Raw genomic sequence first — 19,637 nt, forward strand, 5'->3', positions numbered from 1 at the left:
AATTTGATCAAATACCTGATATCTTCTTTTCTTTCACATTCATGGTGAGTCTATCCTCGGACCTAGCTCTACAAGGGCTGGGATCACTTTGTTCACTAGTATATACTCTGTGCCTAGAATAGAGCCTGGCACATAGTAGACACTCAGTAAGTGTTTGTTGAATTAATTAGTAGGACTGTAATCACTCTGTCCCAGTGGTGTTCAAGGCTTCCTTGTCATGTTGTAGAAATCGCTGATCTCAATCTGGAGGCCACATTAGGGTGGCAATAGGACTCTTGGGTTATCGGTACCCAACCCCAGAGTGAATCTCCAGGATGGACAAAAATATGTTAACTTTATCAACTTAAGATGGGTATTTGTTCCTAATGGTTTTATGCCTTTAAGTTGAGAGTAGAATGGATTTCCTGGTTATAAGGACATGCCTGATGGATCCTTTTCATGGATACTGGGACTACTTTAAGGTCTACTGGTTTCTGGTTGCATTTCTACTAGTCTACTCTGATTTCTGAAGTAAGGGCTGAGTCTTCCTCAGACATCAAAAATAGTTTCTGCAAGATGATGTCATCAGCCTCTTGTGGAGGATTACTGTAGAAAAGTGTTCAGTGTCACCTGAACACAAAGGCCAGAGGAAAGATTTAAGTTAAAAAGTAACTGGTAACTCACCAAGCAATGTTTAAACATCTCTGAATTCCTATCAGAATGACCCCCAAAGTATACAAAAGGTGGATTGGGTGGATAGACCAAATATATATCAACTCTTGTATCATAGCCCCCAGGCAGTGGATCACAAGCAAATAAAGTTCACTTTTAGAAGGGCTGAAGGTGCTGGACATTTAATGGGCTTGCAAAGAAGAACAATATGGGTTTTGTCTCTGGTGCTATAGAAGAGAGAACTAGACCAAAGTACTGACTGCCGCAGGTCAAAACTGAAACCCAGGATAACTATAATCCTGTTGTAATTCAAGCTGGCAAGATGAGACTGACCAGTAGTCAGGACAATCAGTGAATCAGGGATCTGGGGTGCAGGCTGCATGAGCAATTTGAACTTTCATTTCTATTTTGTATGTGGAGCACCAGATGCACATTTCCTGCTCAACAATGAGATTGTTATGTAATTCTTGCCAGGAGAGGCATCAGGGAGATGGCAGTGGTAGAACTAGAAGTTATAGTTTGACTAGGTTCTGCTGTTTCTATAGGGTGGAGCTTTTTAGAATTTCTCTGTAGAGTTAAATCATCAAGGCCTCACCATAGTTTCTTTATTCAGGTTTCTCAGATGTAAAGAGGACCCTACCTTATAAGGTTTATGTCTGTGTGTGTGTGTGTGCGTGTGTGTGTGTGTGTGTGTGTGTGTGTAAGTAAATGAGTTAATGTATAGAAAGCAATTAGGAATCTTCTTGGCACAAATAAATGCTCAATACATATTAGCAATTGTTACCCATTAAGTCGTGCTATCATTTACTGAGCATCTACTATGTTCCAACCATGTGGCAGATGCTGCAACATATAAGTAAATAAGGCATAAATCTAAACAAAGTTCAAACTGAGAAAGTAAGCCCCAAATCCTGGCAACTCCTAAAAGTCTTGTCCCTTGTCTCTCTTTCCGGTGATAATAAGTTACCTGGGTGATCAAACTTCTGTTTTTTTATCCCTCTCACAAACTTCCCTTTTTTTTCTTCATGAATGATCTCTCTGTACTTTATGAGTGTTGTATGTTTCTAGCAGTCCCTTTGTCCTAAACGTGGACACACAGCAAAAAAAAAAAAAAAAAAAAAAAAGAAAAAAGAAAAAAAAAGGAAGAGAGAGAGAGAGATGCCTGTGAGTGATAAATGCTGTGGTTCATGGGAAGGTCCAGCTGATCTGGTCCAGGTAGGCTTTATGGAATGAGGGGAGATATGAGCTTTGCCTTGAAATACGAAAAGATTTTAAAAAGAAAAGGATAGGGATAAGGTAAAGGAATGACTTATTTTCCCTGGGTTTGGGGGGGGGGGGGGGTGAATGGAAGTCTTCCACCATAAGTATATTTGGAGTTTCTCTCAGGTATTCACCGAACTGGAGCTATTAAACATGTAACAGGTACTTCCATGGATATGTCTTTTAAAATTCTACTAGCAACCCTGTAACATAGGAATTCTTTTCCCTTCTTTTATTTTTTAAATGATGAAATCAAAGATCAAAAAAGTGAAGCGACTTGTCTAAAATCAGCTAGTAAGTAGGTAGCAAAACGGCTTCGAATTCTGGTTTTATGATTCCAAATCTAGAGTACTTTTGTACAACATCATTACAGTCCAGGAGCCGATTAAAAAAAAAAAAAGTGAGGCACAATTATCATTATTTACATTAAATATTAAAAGAAGAGGAAAAAAAAAGGCTGTGCCCACAGCCGTAGGCGGCGTTGCCTAAGGGTCTGGGCCACGCTGCTGGCCGGGGCACCAGCAAACAGCTGGGCTTTGGAACTCCGCCCCCCTTAGACCCTCCCTCCCCGCCGAGCCCCTCCCCTCCTCCCCAAGGTGGCTCTGGCTCCCGGAAAGTCAGACGGCGGCCGCGGTTGCAGGGAGCGGACGACGGGGAGGGAGGGAGCGAGGGAGAGATCTGGCAACCGGGCCGCGGCGCTGAAGTTCCCTGCCCGCTGCGCTGGCGCCCCAGGCCATGCGGGAGCGCTGGGGCCGCGCGACAGCATGAAGGGCGGCGACCGGGCTTACAGAAGAAGTCCCTCTTTGGGGTGGCTCTTTGCTAAGTGCTGCTGTTGCTTACCGTGCAGAGGTGAGTGGCCGTCGGAATTTACGCCTTCATTTAGCCAAAGAGGGACAGCTGAATGCACGCCAGGGGTGGGGTGACCACTGAGGTGGAGGATTTAGGGGTGGGGGCGGGAGTGAGGCAGAAGAAGAGTTTGCTCTGAACTGCGTTCATTTCAATTTCCCTGACAAAGTACGGTCTTTCTCTGTCTCTCTGTCTCTCTGTCTGTCTCTCTGTCTATCTCTGTCTCTGTCTCTCTCGCTCTCTTTCTCTCTCTCTCTCTCTCTCTCTCTCTCTCTCTCTCTCTCTCTCTCTTTCTCTCTCTCTCAATCTCGTTCTAACTTGGATGCAGAGCTGCAGTTTGGAAACTCAGTTACTTATCAGTTACTTATCAGCGGCTTCGGGCTGATTTGGGGGCCAGCCTGCAGGGGGGTGGGTGCGGATGCGGGAGATGGGGCAAGGCACTTAGAGCTGTGTGTGTATCTCTGCAGTGGCAGAGTCGCACTTCCCTGCTCTCCTTTACATATGGATCTCAGCGGCGGGATTAACTGATGACTCCAAGCTATAGGAATGTATTTGACACTTGTCTCTACACCAGGAACTATTTTTGCCAAGTGACAGTTTTATTTGGAGACTGCAGCGGGGCTTTTCTCTGCTTGGGCTTTCACAGGCCTATGTAGGTTTGCAGCTCTGGGCCAGTTTGGCTCATTAATTAACCAAGAACTCTCTGTGTACCCAATTAGGACTGCGTTTAATTATTCTGCTAATTTTAATGTTGTTGAGGAGACTGGCAGGAAGCAACTAATTTCCCCCAAATCAGCCTGCAAAACAAGATGGTGAGAAGGATCACAGAGGGAAGGTTATCAATTGTACAGCCTCTCCTGAAGGAGAAATCCTATTTTCCTAGACAGAGTTGGCAGATGTTCCTAAAGCTGTCATGTCACTTTAACACTTCAGCTTGGAGGCTGGGGGAAAAGAGGTTCTGTCTCTGCATGGTTAGAAATGAGAATACAGCCTCTCACTTGACATTTGCCCTTTTTAGGTATCATCTATTGGACCTGTTGCCTCCACTCACATTTACAATGCCCCAGTCTCTGTCTTCTTTCTTGTTTAACAAAGTCTGAGTGGGGCTCTCTCTCTGAGTTGCTGATGAATAAACTTCATCCAAGTAACCCTTCACCATCATCTATGCCATACACAGCATTGCCCTGACAAATTCTCCATCCTGTGCAGATAAAAGGCTTCGAAAACTAATTACATCTGAAGGACATTTCCCCAAATCATAAATGTTCATAATCTCAGCATTATTGTCTCTCAGCCTCTGCATTTAATTAGAACAGCCCGGAACTGTGTGGTAGCCAGCTCTAAAAGCCAGAATTCAGATGGAGAAGGACTCTTAGGGGTCCAGGGACCCTCACCGAAATCCAGCCCTAGTTCCGAAAGATTTCATATCAAGGCTGGGAATTGAAGGAAGGGGGTACTAAAAGTTAGAGGAGGCAGGAAATGGCCCGAGGGAATCTGAGTGGGTGGGTTTGCTCTGCTTTCACGGTGAAGGGTTTCCAAGCAGGATTTCTTGGGAATCCATTTCCTGTCCAAAGTCAGAATGCGGGGGCTTGGGCAGCGTGCTTATCCAGATGTGTGGCAACCCAGCTTCCCTACAGAGTAATTCTCCTGGGGTCTCTCCAGCCTTTGCTTTGCTTGAGAATTGCCCTGGCTGTCCTTCTGTGCTGTGGCCCAGGAGGGGGTGGGGAGGCCACTTGGGGCGCCTGCTGGGCCACTTCCAGCCTACAGGGCTGGGAGAGCAGTGGCTGAATGCTCTGTGGCTTGGAGACAGGGCATGGGAGGAAAGGTGGTGTTGAAGGAGCCAGAGCTGGAGGAGACTGTGAACCCTCAGCTGACGACTGAGGGACCCACAAGGCCTGAGCAATGGAAGCGGCTTTAAAGGGAAAAGGAGGGTACCAAAGGTGGGTGCCTTGTCACCTTCTGGGCTTTATTCCTTACTCTTTCCTACATCTGAAACATGTGAAGATGGAAAATTGGGGCTCAAATATGAGGAAGATGGGGGCGAGGGGTGAGTTAGCCAGCCTTGGCTGTGGCTAGGCAGGGGGGATTGTGTGTTCAGAGCACTCCTTTGGGGCTCCTTCCCTTCTGCTCTAACAGAAAAGTGAGATCTGTGTCCCCACTCAGCCTGTAGGCATATATTCACAAGCAGATTGAAATGATAAGATCTTGTACTGAGCTCGAGTACATTGCTCAGAGCCCCAAAACTCTATGGGAAAGAGCTTGCCAAAGTGTAACCCAGGGAAAGGCTCAGGGAAGAGCCCGAGAGGCTGACTAGAATGGAGGGCATCACAGCCAGGGAGGTCTGCTTCCCTTTTCAGTTAAACCAGTTTCTCTGGTTGTACAGACTTAATACAATTGAAAGGCAGCTTCTCCTTTTAAATAAAAGCAGCTGGTTATTTGGTCTCAATCTCTGTTCCTGAGAGAACTTTGGCTCTTTTCTACTTCTCGAAAGATCTGCACTCTGAAGCTAATGGGTCAGAACCCACTACAATGGTTCCCAACTCAAGGGGCCTGCACTAACTGGCTTCCGGTCACTGGGGTTCAAAGGACACCTCCTTCTAAAGTCTGAGGAAAAGGAACCAAGAGGAAATGGAATATTCTGGTTATTTTTGATGCAAAGCTAAATGAGGCATCTCAGATTTTCTCTGCTGAATCCTAGGTGGTTGTAATTGTTACCATCAGCGGAAGGCAAGGATTTAGTGATGTACCCTTGTGGCCTTTAAATATCATATTTGAGAAAAATATGGAATAAAGTTAGCCAAGCTTGTCTTTTGATTCAGAAAAGTGGAGGAAAGCAACTGTCTATTTTTCTTTTCCAGTATTTGTTTCTATTGAGTATGAGTATGGTAAAGGGCTTTGACAAAAGGTAATCTTCCTTCTCTACCTTGAAATTTGTGTTGAAGGGCTGGAAAAACCAAGCGTAGGATGGAAATAGAGTTCAGGTAAGAAGGAAGAAAGATAACAAATACATTTATAACTGCCTTTTTGGAAGTGAAAAATAGCCAAACCTGAGCTAATGGCACGCATGTGTCTGAAGGGTGATTAATCACGCTGTGGGAAGTTTCAGAATTGCTTTGGCTACTTACACTTTCCTTTAAGCCTGAAGAAGTGGGTCAGTTCTGGACTCTCTTTTAATTATCTTAAAAATTTATTTTAAAAAGCAACTTGTTTCAGAGTGACAAAGGGGATCTCAAATCACCTAGAGGTTGCTAAATTGTGTGTCGCAGACTGGGATTTGTGACTTCTTAGATCACGAAGCCTAGAGACTTTTCTGACCTTGCTAGGTGGAAGCCAGTTTCAGAGCCTTCAATTTTCTAGTCAACTTGTAATTATCTTTGGGTATGTGGATAAACGTTCCTTCTGGGAAACCTTTCTTCATTACTCTCATCCTCTGCTTCTCTACGATGTTTATGGGATTTATTTATTCTTGTTTATTGCTGAATCATTGTCCTTGCATCTCAGGCCCACCGTGTATCCCCATTTACACTGTGAGACAGTACCCAGCTCAGGAGTCCTCTCAAAAGGAAAGAGATTAAGGGGTGGCGACTTACCCAGGCTGAATCAGCTCATGGTGGAGGTGGTAGGATCACATTCCCACGACTCTGTTACCACAGGGGCAGTTGGGTTTCAGCTTGACTTTGACGTCACAGGGTGTGGGTAAGGGTTATGGGGGTTCATGGGGCATCCCAAGTCATTCTAGTCTATAATTTCTTTTTTTTTCCTTACCTTTTCCCAGCATCACTAAGCAGGAAATAATGACTTGATGTGACTGTCTCTTCTTTGGCCCATAAATTATTACAGATCATTTTATAAGTTCAACGTGTGAAACCATGACACCAAGTTTCTTTAGAAAAGTGTTGGTAACTTCAAAGAGGAGCCCTTGTGACATTCACTATTGTTTACTTTAATTCACCACCCAAGGGACAAATTCCTTAGGACCTTAATGCATATTCTTTGTTTCTTCATTTTCTTTTATCTCTTCATTTTCCAGGAAGTACCTTTACCGAGGTGAAAATTAAATTAACCATTTAGCATGTATGTTTTTCCAGTATATCCCTTGTTTTACTCTGCCTCCCAAGGATATACCCTAATCTGGGGAGAATCACCGAGCATACTTACTGTCCTCAACCCAAATCCTATGCTTCTCTTCCCATACCTGATTCTCTGACTGGGGAGTAGTAATAGAGGTATCAGTTATTACTTGGATAACAATACTGACTGCCAATCACAATGTAGCCCAGTAGAAATGAGAGTGTACGGGGCTGATAGGGTGAGGTGGAGGTTGGAAACTGAAGCTAAACATCCCTCCTCTGGTACAGCTGTGGGTCCAGCGATTAATGATAATGCCGTAGGCATGTCACCCCAGCGGTTCCATGAGCTACAGGGTAGCAAGACCTAACATGGAATAAAAAGATAAAAATTTAGACTGTATTCGTGTTTTTATGCAAAATAATTTAAAAGTTAAAAAACAAAAAATGAACACTGGGGATTCACTTCTGAGCCCAGACAATTTTGCAGGCATACATTGCTCTCGAGTGGTGTTATTGGGATTCTGTTTCCTGATGTTCCTCTTGAGAACCTTGATGCTGTCCTCTTCTGCCCTAAAAATATTCCCCAGGCTTTTGAAGTGCTACTTCTCTTTCAGTGAGTGAGAGAATGCATGGTGTCCTCTCTCCTTCAGACCAAACCCCAGGCTTTTCCTGAAGGAAAAAGCATGGGTCTTAAACTTGAGGGAGGCTTCTCAAGCAGAAAGGGGCTAAATTATAGAAAGTTAGAACTGGAAGGAACTTTAGAGATCACTTAATAGGTCTTCTCCTTCTATACTGAAGGGAACTGAGATGCAGCCACTTGGTAGCAGCGGGTTCAGGACTAGAACCATGTTCCTGTCTTTCCTCAACTCCTTTGTCTTCTTGGGCATGTGGTTTTTCTTCACTCTGGGCTGACGCATCTGTGAAGGGTAGAGGCAGTCGCCAAGTTGGAACTTGGGTGTTGACTGTGGAGTGCTTTGTAGCTGCATTGGAGGGTGTGACTTCATTGCCCAGAGCCATTTGGAACTGGACCTACCTGGTCTGCTTTGAGGGGCTATTCTGTCCCAAGACCACAGAAGGCAGATATCTGCCTCTCCCAGAACAGCATGTGCATGTGTTCTTAAAAAATATCTTTATGTTTTCCCCTCTGGTTCAGTTTAATTCAGAAGTTCCCCGTTTCGCTCTTGTCCCTTTTCTGGAAGTATACCCTTTCAGATGGAAATGAATCAATGAAATGCATTTGTATCATTCCATCTATGAAGGGCACTGGTTTTTATGTAACACATAGTGTTTTAATTCATTTGAGAAATGTTTATCTGCTGACTGACTGCCAGCCCTGAGCTAGGTACTGGGGGGATCACAATGACGCTGACCCCATTGTGCTGTTGCATTACTTGAAATAATGTATGTAAGGAACTTAGCACAGAAAGTGCTTTAAAAAGGTTAGCTGCTGATGACAACAGTAATGGTAATACTATACCTAGAGCCCCTCTTCAGGAGATTCCCAGTAGCTAATTTTGTGTGGCTCCTCTAGGTGGTAATACTGTAAATCTAAGTTCCTAAGCAATCTAATGGTCTTGGTTCAAACCATTGTCAACTGTGCCTCACTGCTGTGGAGTTGTCACTGTCCGGGAAGAAAGCTTGTGATCTAGAAGTATGATAGAGATTTTTCTTCTTTTTTTTTTTTTTTTTTGGTTAAACCCTTTTGGGAAAAGACACAGAACACTCTTAGTATTGTAATCACTGTGTGTTATATAAAAGAACATTCGAAAGAAGATACTGGCAAGAAACCTAAGCATCCCCAGGTTATTCTCTGAGGGGAAACACAGGTGTCAGAATTGGAAAATAGCTACATCAATTTCGAAGTTCGAATCCTGAGAACCTACGTTATATAGACATCACTTTTTCTTTGCCTACTCCTTGGCTTTGGCTAACAATCTAATGAGAGACATTTTTCTATTCACTTCGGCTAAGATTTATTGCACATCCCTTTTGTGCAGAGCTTTGCCGGTTCTTCTTCAGGCTGTTTCTGTCTAGATAAAAATCATACGTGCTGCCCATAACAGGCTCAGAGGTTGTGTACATTTTCCTGAAGTGTAGCTGGTATCTTCTGTAGTCCATGTAGGTGGTGGTGTGTGTGGGGAGGGGGGGGCGGCTGGGGTCCATGGGTAGTTTGGCTCCCCACTTAGTCTATTCAGTGAATAATGGAGCGTATCTTTTGAGGTTGAGGGAACCTTCAGTGTTAGACTTCCTGGAAGGAGGGTAGCCCTGGTTACACCTGAGAGGCAACTAGAAGGCTGCCAAGTTGCTTTTAACCAGGTAAGAGAGCAAAGATCAGAGTGACAGAACAGGTTGTTCCACATTCTTCTTGCTTTCCTGGTGACTACAGTGAGGAAACTGTCAAACTGAAAGGAAGGGAAACCCTTCTGCCCCTTTGGTTGGAACAGTACCTCGTAAAACACTTGTTTCCAGGTTTATCTGCTTTTCCTCGGTGCAGGATTAGTTGCAGGCCTGTATTTGTTCTCTTAGAGTACCTGGTATGTAAAAGGCTCTCAGGCTAGTCCCAATTTCTGCCCTCTGCCTTTAGAATCTCCATAATGCTCCCTTGGAGAAAGGGATGTTATCTTTCCCCATCCAAAGGGAACCAAGCCTTGCTGTTAAAAAAAATTTGCAAGCACTCTGCTTCTGCACAGATTTCAGGTATCAGATTTATACCTGTCCAGTGCCTCCTCTTCTCTCTCTACTTGGAGCAGAAGTTCTCAAACTGTGGTCACAGGAAAACGTGTTAAAAATGCATTTTCTCTGCCCCATTGACACGGAAACGCTGGGGTGGGACCCAGCAGTCTGTGTTTTTAACAAGTCCTCCAGTTGGCTTCTTTTCTTTGGTTCATTCTATTTTCTTTCTTTCCTCTCTCCACACTCCTCCCTCCCTTCTTTCCCGCTTCCCCCAGCTCCAGCAGAAGCATTCTATAATGGAAGGCTTCCTGCTCCCCCAGGGACTCTTGCTTTGAGAAGTGGTAGAGAGAGGCCCCTTTGCTGTTAGCTTTCACTGGTCAGGTGGGTGGGGGTGGGGGTGGTGAAGGAATTGGGAATCGCCTACATGCTCCATGAGCTCTATGGCCCCCAAGGGTCCAGTAAGGGAAGTTGTTGTGTCTTTCTTTCCATTTAAGACTCCTTTGCTTTTATTTTGTTTTTGGTTTTTTTTCCCCCTCATTATTCTTAAAGCTAACTATGCTCACTATAAAAAAAAAAATCAAAAGTTAAGCAAACAAAAAGATCATAAAAGCATAACTTTTATAGATGATCCTAAACCGCTTAGAAACCACTACTCTTTACCTCCTTTGAAAATAAATGGGTTCGTATTTTATATCCTGCTTTATAACTTGCTTTCACTTAATCTTCTGCACATCTTCGCATGTAGATGCATTTCCAGGATGTTTTCAATGGCTTCCAAGTGTTTCACTGCAGACCAGACTTGAACTTGATCATTAGTATTTATTCAATATAATGGAGAAAAGTTTGGGAAGGGGATTAGGAATGACCCTGGATTAAGAAATAGCTCTTTCCAGAATCAGACTATCTAGACAGACTGATTCTTGTCTTGGGGTTTACATAGCTCCACTCCCAACTTCCCACCTTTCCTTTCTGCAGGTTGTATGATTTATTCCCCAAGAGAGGACGTCTTCCTCGGGAAATCAACAGGCACCATGGCTAGAGCTGCAGGTTTTATCTCACTCATCCTTGTCTTACTCGTGTGGTATTAGACATTGTCTCATTCCTGAGCCTTTCTAATTGTGCTGTTTTGCTTTCTCTGAACAGGTCCAGGGATTTTTTTTTTTTTTTTTCCTTTTCTGAGCTATACCTCCAGGGTAGGTCGTTTTAAAATTATTTTGACTGGGAAAGAGAGCTTTCATTAATTTTTTTCTGCCTAGCAAAATCATACATAAACATTGGGAAAACATTTGGAAATTCAGATCAATGAAGATAAAATTCTATTACTTGGCGATAACCATGTTAACACTCTGAATAAATCTTTTTAGTCTTTTTTTATATGCGTGTGTTTTTTTTTTCAGCAATATGATATAGTAGTCATATAAACTTTTATCACATGACATATTGAACAACTTCTTTGACGTTCTATGGATGCATTCAGTGATACGTTGGAGCCAGTTCAGCTCAGGCTGGGATTGTTAACTATTCAGGGTTTCAGTAGCAGACTGTTGAGCCATTGGCAGCTTGAGATGGGCCCTTGGTGCGAGCATTTATACTGGGAAATCACCAGACACCACAAATCAAAGTTTTTGTTTTATTCAGAGAGCTGATTTATCAGCATACCACTAGATGCACATTTTATCATGTATAAATATGGTTTGTTTTTCTTTTCAGTCTCCCTGTTTTGGGTGGTTTCTAATTTTTGGTATTATAAACAATACTGTAACAACCATTCTTCTGGTTAAGTCTTGTCATACACACATAAATACTTCCTTAGGCTAAATCCCTAGACGTGGGGTTCCTGAAATCAAAAGACATCCAGAAATTCAAGACTTATTTGTTGCCAGTTATGCCCCAGTTTCATACCCTTTGAAAGTGAGAGTGTACTGTTTTTAGTTTTACGAAGATTTATGAGCAACATCCTCTGGGACCAGGAATTTCATGTCTCTCCTATTGTTTACTTCTGTTTACATTTTCTAAATTAACTTAATTCTTTTTATATAAGGAAATACTCTGGCTGAGAGTATAATAAACTAATGCCTTTGATTCTTAGGCTACATACTGATATGCAGGGTATAAAAAATATGTTTTGTGGTGGTTCTGGATTGAGAGGCAGTATGTCATGATGATTAAGAGCTTGGACTCCGGAGCCAGAATAAGTTCGAATCTCAGCTCTGCTACTTATGTGTGGGACCTTGTCAAGTTACGTAAACTCTTTGCCTCAGTTTCCTCATCTGGAGATGATCATGGAATCTAGTCATGGGTTTTTTTTACAAGGCTTAGATTGGATGACATAGGTAAATCATTTAGTAAATCATAATGAAGTGCTAGGTAAGTGTTAGATCATTATTAGCAATGAGAATTTAGAAGTCTCTGTGGAACTGTGCCAACTGTCACATTCAAATGACTTCATTAGTCACTTAATCATGTGGGAAATCGAACTGAGCATTTTTGTATCAATCCCCAAATGTCCCGACTGCCATGTGGCAGGTATTGGACTAGTGACCAAAGAGAATTTAAGGTATTTCTATGCCCCTGATGATTTTGCAATCTAACTTGATTGCTGCTCCTTAAGTGTGAAGCAGTAAATAATAAGGGAAGGGGAAAAGAAAAATAGTTGCTGAAGGCAAAAAGAGGAAAAATGCTCCCAGTTCCTGATTGCTGACTGAAATAATTATGCAGAAGCCGATGAGAGCACGGTGGCCTGGGGTGATCCGGGAGGACTTCTCAGGAGATATAGGGCTCTCTCTGGGCCTAAAGGGCAGGAAGGGTTTTTTTAAAGGACTGAGGAGATAATGTGAACAAAGCAGCAGGGAAGTGCAGGGGACCACAGAAGAAAGCAAGTTAGACTTGCCTTCTAGAGCTGCACTGTCCATTTCAGTAGCCATTAGCTGAGGACTTGAGATGAGGCGAATCCCAATTGAGATATGCTGTAAGTATAAATTACATACTAGATTTTCAAGACTTAGTACAAAAAAAAAAAAAATTCATATTGATCACATGTTGGAATGATAATATTTTAGAGATAGTGAATTAAATGTAATATATTAGAATTAATTGCCCCTGTTTGTTTTTACTGTTTAAAGTAACTACTAGAAATTTTAAAATTATGTACATGGCTCACATTTGTGACTGCATCATATTTATATTAGATGAAGCTATCCTAGAGCTTATAGTCCAAGATACGTTGATGTGCCAGAGTGGAAAGTTTCCAACTTTGTATCCTTTTATTCCATTCCAGGGCCAACCACCAGGCCATCCTCCCAGCCCTCTCCATGATTTCAGGAGAATGGTAGTCTTTCCGATGCTTACAGATACCCACAGGCATTCTCAAAGAAAAGCAGTTATACATTTTCCTTTCTCAGCAAAAATAGTTTGTGTTGGAACAAATGGTACTTGAATTGTAAGTTGCCCTCACAGAGCTCAGATGAGCCAGCTTTTATGAACATAATGAAGGAAAATTCTGAAAAGAATAGTGAACAGAAAGAGAATGACAATGTGCTACCATTTCCCAACTCCCTAACCTCTCAACTGACTGACTTCGCTCTAGTTCTGCTTTCTTATGTGACATAAGCATTGCTGGCCTTCAGGCCCCAGGGTCTGAGGGAAAAGATGGGGCTGTGTGGCGGGGTAGGGGGAGCCCACTATTCTGACTCCTGGTTGAACCTGGGCAAGATTCCTTTTGTCATTTATCTGAATGATGGTTTGAGTGTTTGATTCTATCATTCTGAGGCCGTATTTTTTCATTCCCGTTTTTGTCCTCATGAAGTATCACTGAATGCCTGGCAGACCACAGTGCTATACAGGTTATTGGAACCAGCTCCCTATTTGTCTAGGGAAAGCTGTATGTACAGTGTGCCTTGATTATATGAGATTGCAGGACACTAGAATTTTACTAAATCTTAGATCAGATCATAAAGATCTCCGTTTCATCCATGAGAAGAACACTTTACAAAAAGAAATGACCTACCTGAGGTCTCAAATGAGAATTAGTAAAATGATGTCATTCTGTCTGTAGCATATTGCTTGTATTTTTATAGAGAAGACAATGAAGTATACAATAGTCCTGCCCTTTCGTTTGGGGGCATGAGGAGGGTAGAGGCACTGGATCAAGTCTGCAGGGAGACTCAGCTGTATGGGAGGAATCTAGGGGGCCAGGGACCTCAGTGAATCGGAAATCACTCTCAAGTTCCTGGAACTATGTCCCAGCCACCTGCTCTAGATTATCTCCCATAGAAATCTGTCCCGCAATGGCCACATGCATCTGGTGTTTCTAAATGTCTGGAGGGATTCTGGAGGAACTTTACCACTGAAATCGTAGCTGTTTGCCAGAACCTAGAGCTGAAGGCTAGGTTCCACTGGTCCTGATGAAATCAGGGTATGCCCCACTGGCCGGGGACCCCCAAGCAAGGCCAGCCAACACAAAGAACCTTCTTGAGACATCTCAAGGGATCTTCCTGTGACTTTCCAGGCCAGGTGGAAGGTCAAGGTTGATCTGAAGCCAGGCCTGGATAGCCAGTGTTCTCCAGTCAAATCAGGGTCCCATGAAGCCTTCCGGTAGAACCGAGAGAGGTCTGTGGCTGCCACAGTATTCTGGGGGCCTTAACCAAGGGCTGCTGGACTGGTCATCTCTGACTCTTCCATGACTGGGGGATAATCAGAGATCACAGCCAGTGAACAAAATGGACATGGTACTGCTTTTGTAAATTTACAGTTTAGAGGGGGCAGCAGATCTCTCTCTCTCTCTGTCTCTCTCTCTCTCTCTCTCTCTCTCTCTCACACACACACACACACACACACACACACACAAACTTTTCTCAGTGTTCTCAAAGGATGCTATGGGAATATGTGTTGGTAGAAGGTGGGCAGGAGGTAGAATTTAAATTGGGGCCATAGGGACCCTGTTTGAGAAACTGACATAAGTACCAAAAGTCTTGTATTCTGGACCAAGTTTAAAGAGTCTTTCCAAAAGCTTTTACTAAATATCATGTGAGAACACAAGGGAAGTAGAATAAAAGAAGCATAAAGCCAGACGACTTTATGGAGTTCACTTTTTTGGTACTTGGCTTAAAGCTGGGTTGCTTCGAGAGCTCACGTGCTAGTCTTCCGTTCATAAGTGCCTGAGGAGCCTGTGCTCTGCACACAAAGGATCATTGCTGAAGCCCTGCTTCCTAATATGACCTCAGTCACAATCCAGTTGGCTATTTCTACATATTTTGACACTGAGATTTAGATTAAAAGGGCCAGATTCCCACTTACCGTTCCTCACCTGGGGCTTTCCCACCTGGCTCTAGTTTTTGCTTTGAGACATTGACATTCACAGCTGCTGCCTCCTGCAATGATACACCACTAATCACACATGATGACAGGTTTCAGCTGAATCTGAGTGACCTTCTCATGGCAATGTTGTAAGCTTGACTCTGCACCGTGCAGGACATTGTACTCAATAGCCTCTGAGATCTTTTCCAGTTCTCCTTCCACAAAGGGATTTAAGAAACAGGGAATAATCCTATTGGTTTACTTGGATTCTGCATGAAAGCAGGAGACCTCAATAACCTTTTGAAGGTTTTATTCAGTTTTTTAAATTTTGAAGACCCTGTTTCCTTATGTTTTGTTTTGCAAATTAGACCCCCTTCCCAATTTAACTTACAACCTAACCACCAAATAGTGCCTTCATATAGAGTGTAAGGAGCCAACTCTATCAAGTGTCTATGGATCTTCTCAAACAGCCACTTTCCCAGCTCCCTCCCACTAAAGTGGTCAGATCTAAATTTAACTGTGACCTTCTGTCAGCATTCGCAAGCCAGGACTGCAAGAGCAAAATCCGAGCTGGACTGTTCTGTGTGTGTGTGTGTGTGTGTGTGTGTGTGCGCGCGTGCGCGCGTGCACACACGTGCGCGCGTGTGTGTGCATGTCCATGCGCGCATGCAGGAGTTAGAAGAGAAGGTGGGCAAGGCTCCCCAAAAGGCCAGATCAGCCCCTGGGGGAAGAAGAGGAGAGGTTCAGGGTGGGGAAAAGTATAGTCATCCCAAGTGACTACTGGAGTTTATCCTAGCTTGGCTGGGTCCTTTGAAGAAAACCAGCCAAATTCTCCAGCCTCTCAATTTCCTCCTAAAGTATCCATGACGTAACTCACCTGGATTTGTAATTACCATGGCTTCCTGCCAAGCATTATATCGCAATTCTGTGCTCACTCTTGTGCCTCATTCCGAAGTCACCAATCCCAGGTTGATGAGTTACAATCTGCACATTGTGTTGTATGGATTCCAACCCTTGTTTGGCTTGCATCTTTATTTGGTTTGCAATGTTTTCTGTATTAACGGGTACATATCTCAGAGACAGGATGGCGGCAGTAATTCTCTTGTGGAATAGCTTTGCACATTTTAAATGTGCAAGCTATTGAAACTGGTTTAGTTTGTAAAATTTAGCTCATTATAATTTAATCACACCTCCAATTTGTATTTATAGTAATGATTAGCATCCTACACCATAAAATTCATACATGTATGACATATATGTGTGTGTGTATGTGTGTGTATATATGTATATATACATATACATATATGTATATATGTATATATACATACATATGTGTATATATGTATACATATGTATATATGTATATATGTATATATGTGCATGTATATATGTATATGTATATATATGTATAGATATAGATATAGATATATGTATACACACACACACACACACACACACACACGCACGCACAAACAAATAATTTTCTACACACACATATATACACACACACATGACATTTTTAGAACGGCATCAGATTATGACTCAAATAGGACAATATTTATTTTTCTGTTTGATCTCCAACAAACAGAAAAGCAGGTTTGGAGAGACTGCTTTGAGTATATGTATCTTTCAGCTTACATTTGAGAGGAGAACCAGATCACAAAGATTCCTGAGCTGGGATTCTAACACTCTGAAAATGCCCAGGTTAGTATCACAAACTGGGACTTGACTAAGAAGGGAACATGGTCCGGTTGGTGCTCTTGTGCTCATCTGTCATTTTTGTAAATAAAATTTTGCAGGCAGTTCTCTCTTTAGCTCAGTCTCTGAAGAAAGAGTATGAAATCAGGAAAGGTCAGACTGAGTTCCCATTCTGGGATCAGCACTTACTAAATTGTATTAGCTTAGTTACTTCTTCATCTGTACACATGGGAAAATACAGGTATTTATTTATCCCTAGAGTATTTTTGAGGATTCAAAAAAAAAAGGTATGGACTGTGTGTGTGATACCTAACATAGTTCCTAGCTTCCTGCCACATAGAATGTACTCTATAAATGCCAGCTTGTGAACAATAATATTCTTTCTCATTATCAGATATTTCTCTGACATATAGGGCAGTAGTTTTAGATGAACTATTAATTGGCATGGGAGATTAGTGAATATTTTTCAAAGCTGTCCAGGAAAACAGACTTGTAACTGAGACCTCTGCTTATTGGCCTTTTGTCCAATTTTTGATCCCTGGGAGTGTCCCTGTTCAAAGCAAGTTGCTGATCTGGTGGGTCTGGGAATTGATTCAGGGTGACAGATTAATTAAGAAAGAGATAGAAGGTCTCCTCCCTATACCTGGAGGCCAGTGTGTTGGGTTCTTAAGCAATTCTTAAGTAGGCCACTACTAAAGACCTTTATATTTCTTTACTCTAGCCTCTGCTATTTAGGGTATAAAAGCACGCAAGCACACACTCACACTAAGGAATGCTTATGCTAAGAGCTCTGGCGGCAGAGGGTTTATCCTGTGCCATTATCCTGTATTCATGTCCAAAGTTGATCATCTTGGATATGTTCCTTTAATTACTACAGTTGTCTGCTGTGTTCCAGTAAATGTCTGATCTGCCATTTATGGCTCAAAAATTTCTATTCTGTCATCGGCAACCAATCACAGCTTCTTGTATTTGGTAACCACGTTTATCACTTTTAGACAAAAACAAAGAAACTTGGCATTTTGGTTAAATGTATTATTGGTTAGATTTAGATTACTTTGTCCAGTAGTGAAACTTACTTATAGACCATCGTGTTCAGTGGGAGGGAGGAAGTCAAAAGTCTCCAAAATTGACTCTTTTAGCCCGTCTGTGCTGAGTCAGGTCATATAATCATCCTTGAATTAATCCCCATGGCCCAGGGAATAAAATATTCCAGTTATTTTAGGACCCACCCCAGGGGGTAGGGGTGGGGGTGGGGGTTGAGCAAGGATAGGGTTTCAACTCGAAAATCTGGGAAACCTCGGTGCTCTTATGAAGTGGAAAGAGAGAAACGGGTGCTGGGGAAGCAACCAGCAGGCGTCCTCTCTGTCGGTCCCTCTCTGTGGGTCCCTTAGTCTAATGAGAAACTGCAGTGAGTCTAAGGATGACCGACGTCCCTCTGCTAATTCCGTTGTGTGTGCTCAGAGAACAGCATGACCACCTCTTCCGGAGGAGTGAAGATGTGTGCAGAGGAGGCCTCATGAGGTGGCAACACAGAGACTGGGTCTCTAAGGGTCAGGAGGGATGTGCTTCATCGAAAAAGTCAGGCAAAGGAAATAGCCCGAGGAAAGACATGGAGTCCTGGATAAGAATGGAGCGTCTGGAAATGGCTAACAGATAGCGGTTTACCACATGGTCCTACAGTATCTCCTTCGGTCTTCAGCTTTGGCGAGTCGGCCCACACATTTCACAGGCTCAGGGAGATTAAATTATTTTCCCAAGAACATGTGGTTCATAAATTGAGTCCTGGTTTCCTCTCAATATTCTACTTTCTCTGCCACTTACCTTGCTGCCCAGCTAGATTCTCATCATTGTATCAAGTTCTTTTTTTTTTTATTACTGTAATGGAATCTCGTACAATTCCATATTGTATCCTCAGAACTATGGGACGGGTTAGCAGTTCCAGAAGCAGCTTTTCCTGGTGGGCTATTACTTTTATTTGCATATATAAACGCTGTGCCGCCAAAACCCTTAACGTAAGCATTGCCTGGCATGCACACACGCGCTTTTATACCCTAAATAGCAGAGACCTAGAAATGTTTGTATGCTTTTGCCAACATCTGACTGTGATTATCTTTAACCACAGTCACACTTGTTTGTCTCTTAAAATAGTATTGACTCTCCCAAGCAGGCTGCTTCCAGTCATCACAGCCCTCCCAGAGCCCCATCTTCTCCACCTGCCCACTCCTGGTACCCTCGGCGGCAGCCTGTGCTTTACTGTGATTGATTTTCCTTCCCCCTCGTGTTGACACTCCTGAATCCTTCCTTAGGATTTGAAGACCTCTCTTAGTGAGAGTATCAGATTTCATTGCCTGGAGCCCACCTGTTAACTCAGGTACCTGAAAGTATAGCTCTCCATGAGATGTCCTTCAGTCATTCCTCCTTGCCATTTCTGGCTCTGCCCACAGGACAGGCCAATATGCAGAGGAGAGCAGCCTGAAAGCCAAGCTGTGTCTGACCTGTGGGATGAACCCAGATGATTTTTGGAATGGAATATCCCTTCACCCTACCCCCCAGCATAAACACAAAAATTTTATGTCCTTGCTTTGGGGTTCTGTCTCAGAAGAAGTCAGTATTCCCTGATGCCAGTCTATTGGGTTCCTTTGCTTTGAAGTAAAAGTTGCCACATTTTACTTTGAACTTGATGAGAATGAAAGTTGGGGAATGAAGAAGGTGTTTTCACCTTACGGTTTCTATGTATGCATCATCTCCCCCCATATCTCATCCCCTAGGCTAATACATCATAGCAAGCTAGGAAAAGCTGCTCTCAGATGGAGCCCGGTGGCCTTATTTGAAAAGGTCTCTTTCAGAGCCATCACTAGAATAAAGGAAATGAACAGCTTCCCCTCAAAGTCTGTGTTGTATGCTCTGGACTTGGTTCCTTATACTAAGAGATTCCTTTTCTGAAACAACTGGGGTTGACATGTGGGTGGCAAACACAAAAACTCACAGAGGAAGGACTCTGAAAAAATAGCCTGTCAGGATTGCTTTCCCGGTTTTCAAGCTTACCCTATGATTTGAACAGTATGTTCTCCAGAGTGGGGGCGTGGAGGTCACCCAGTGGGCTCTGACAAGAGCCACTCTTGGTGCCAGTGTTGGACTATATTG

At 43.0% G+C, this 19,637-nt stretch overlaps 1 protein-coding gene across 4 annotated transcripts in view; it reads left to right on the forward strand.

Annotated features, from left to right (window-relative positions):
- Positions 1-2,500: 2,500 nt before the first annotated feature.
- LOC112469025 (kalirin-like) overlaps positions 2,501-19,637 on the forward strand; it is a 102,343-nt gene continuing 85,206 nt past the window's right edge. For all 4 annotated transcript variants that reach the window (XM_025052132.1, XM_025052134.1, XM_025052133.1 and 1 more), the window contains exon 1: positions 2,501-2,760. In XM_025052132.1, coding sequence (XP_024907900.1) covers positions 2,676-2,760 — 85 coding nt within the window. In that variant the 5' untranslated portion in view covers positions 2,501-2,675. The remainder of the gene's footprint in view (positions 2,761-19,637) is intronic.

Source organism: Pteropus alecto, unplaced genomic scaffold (genome assembly GCF_000325575.1).
Source record: "Pteropus alecto unplaced genomic scaffold, ASM32557v1 scaffold251, whole genome shotgun sequence".
Lineage (NCBI taxonomy): Eukaryota > Metazoa > Chordata > Mammalia > Chiroptera > Pteropodidae > Pteropus > Pteropus alecto.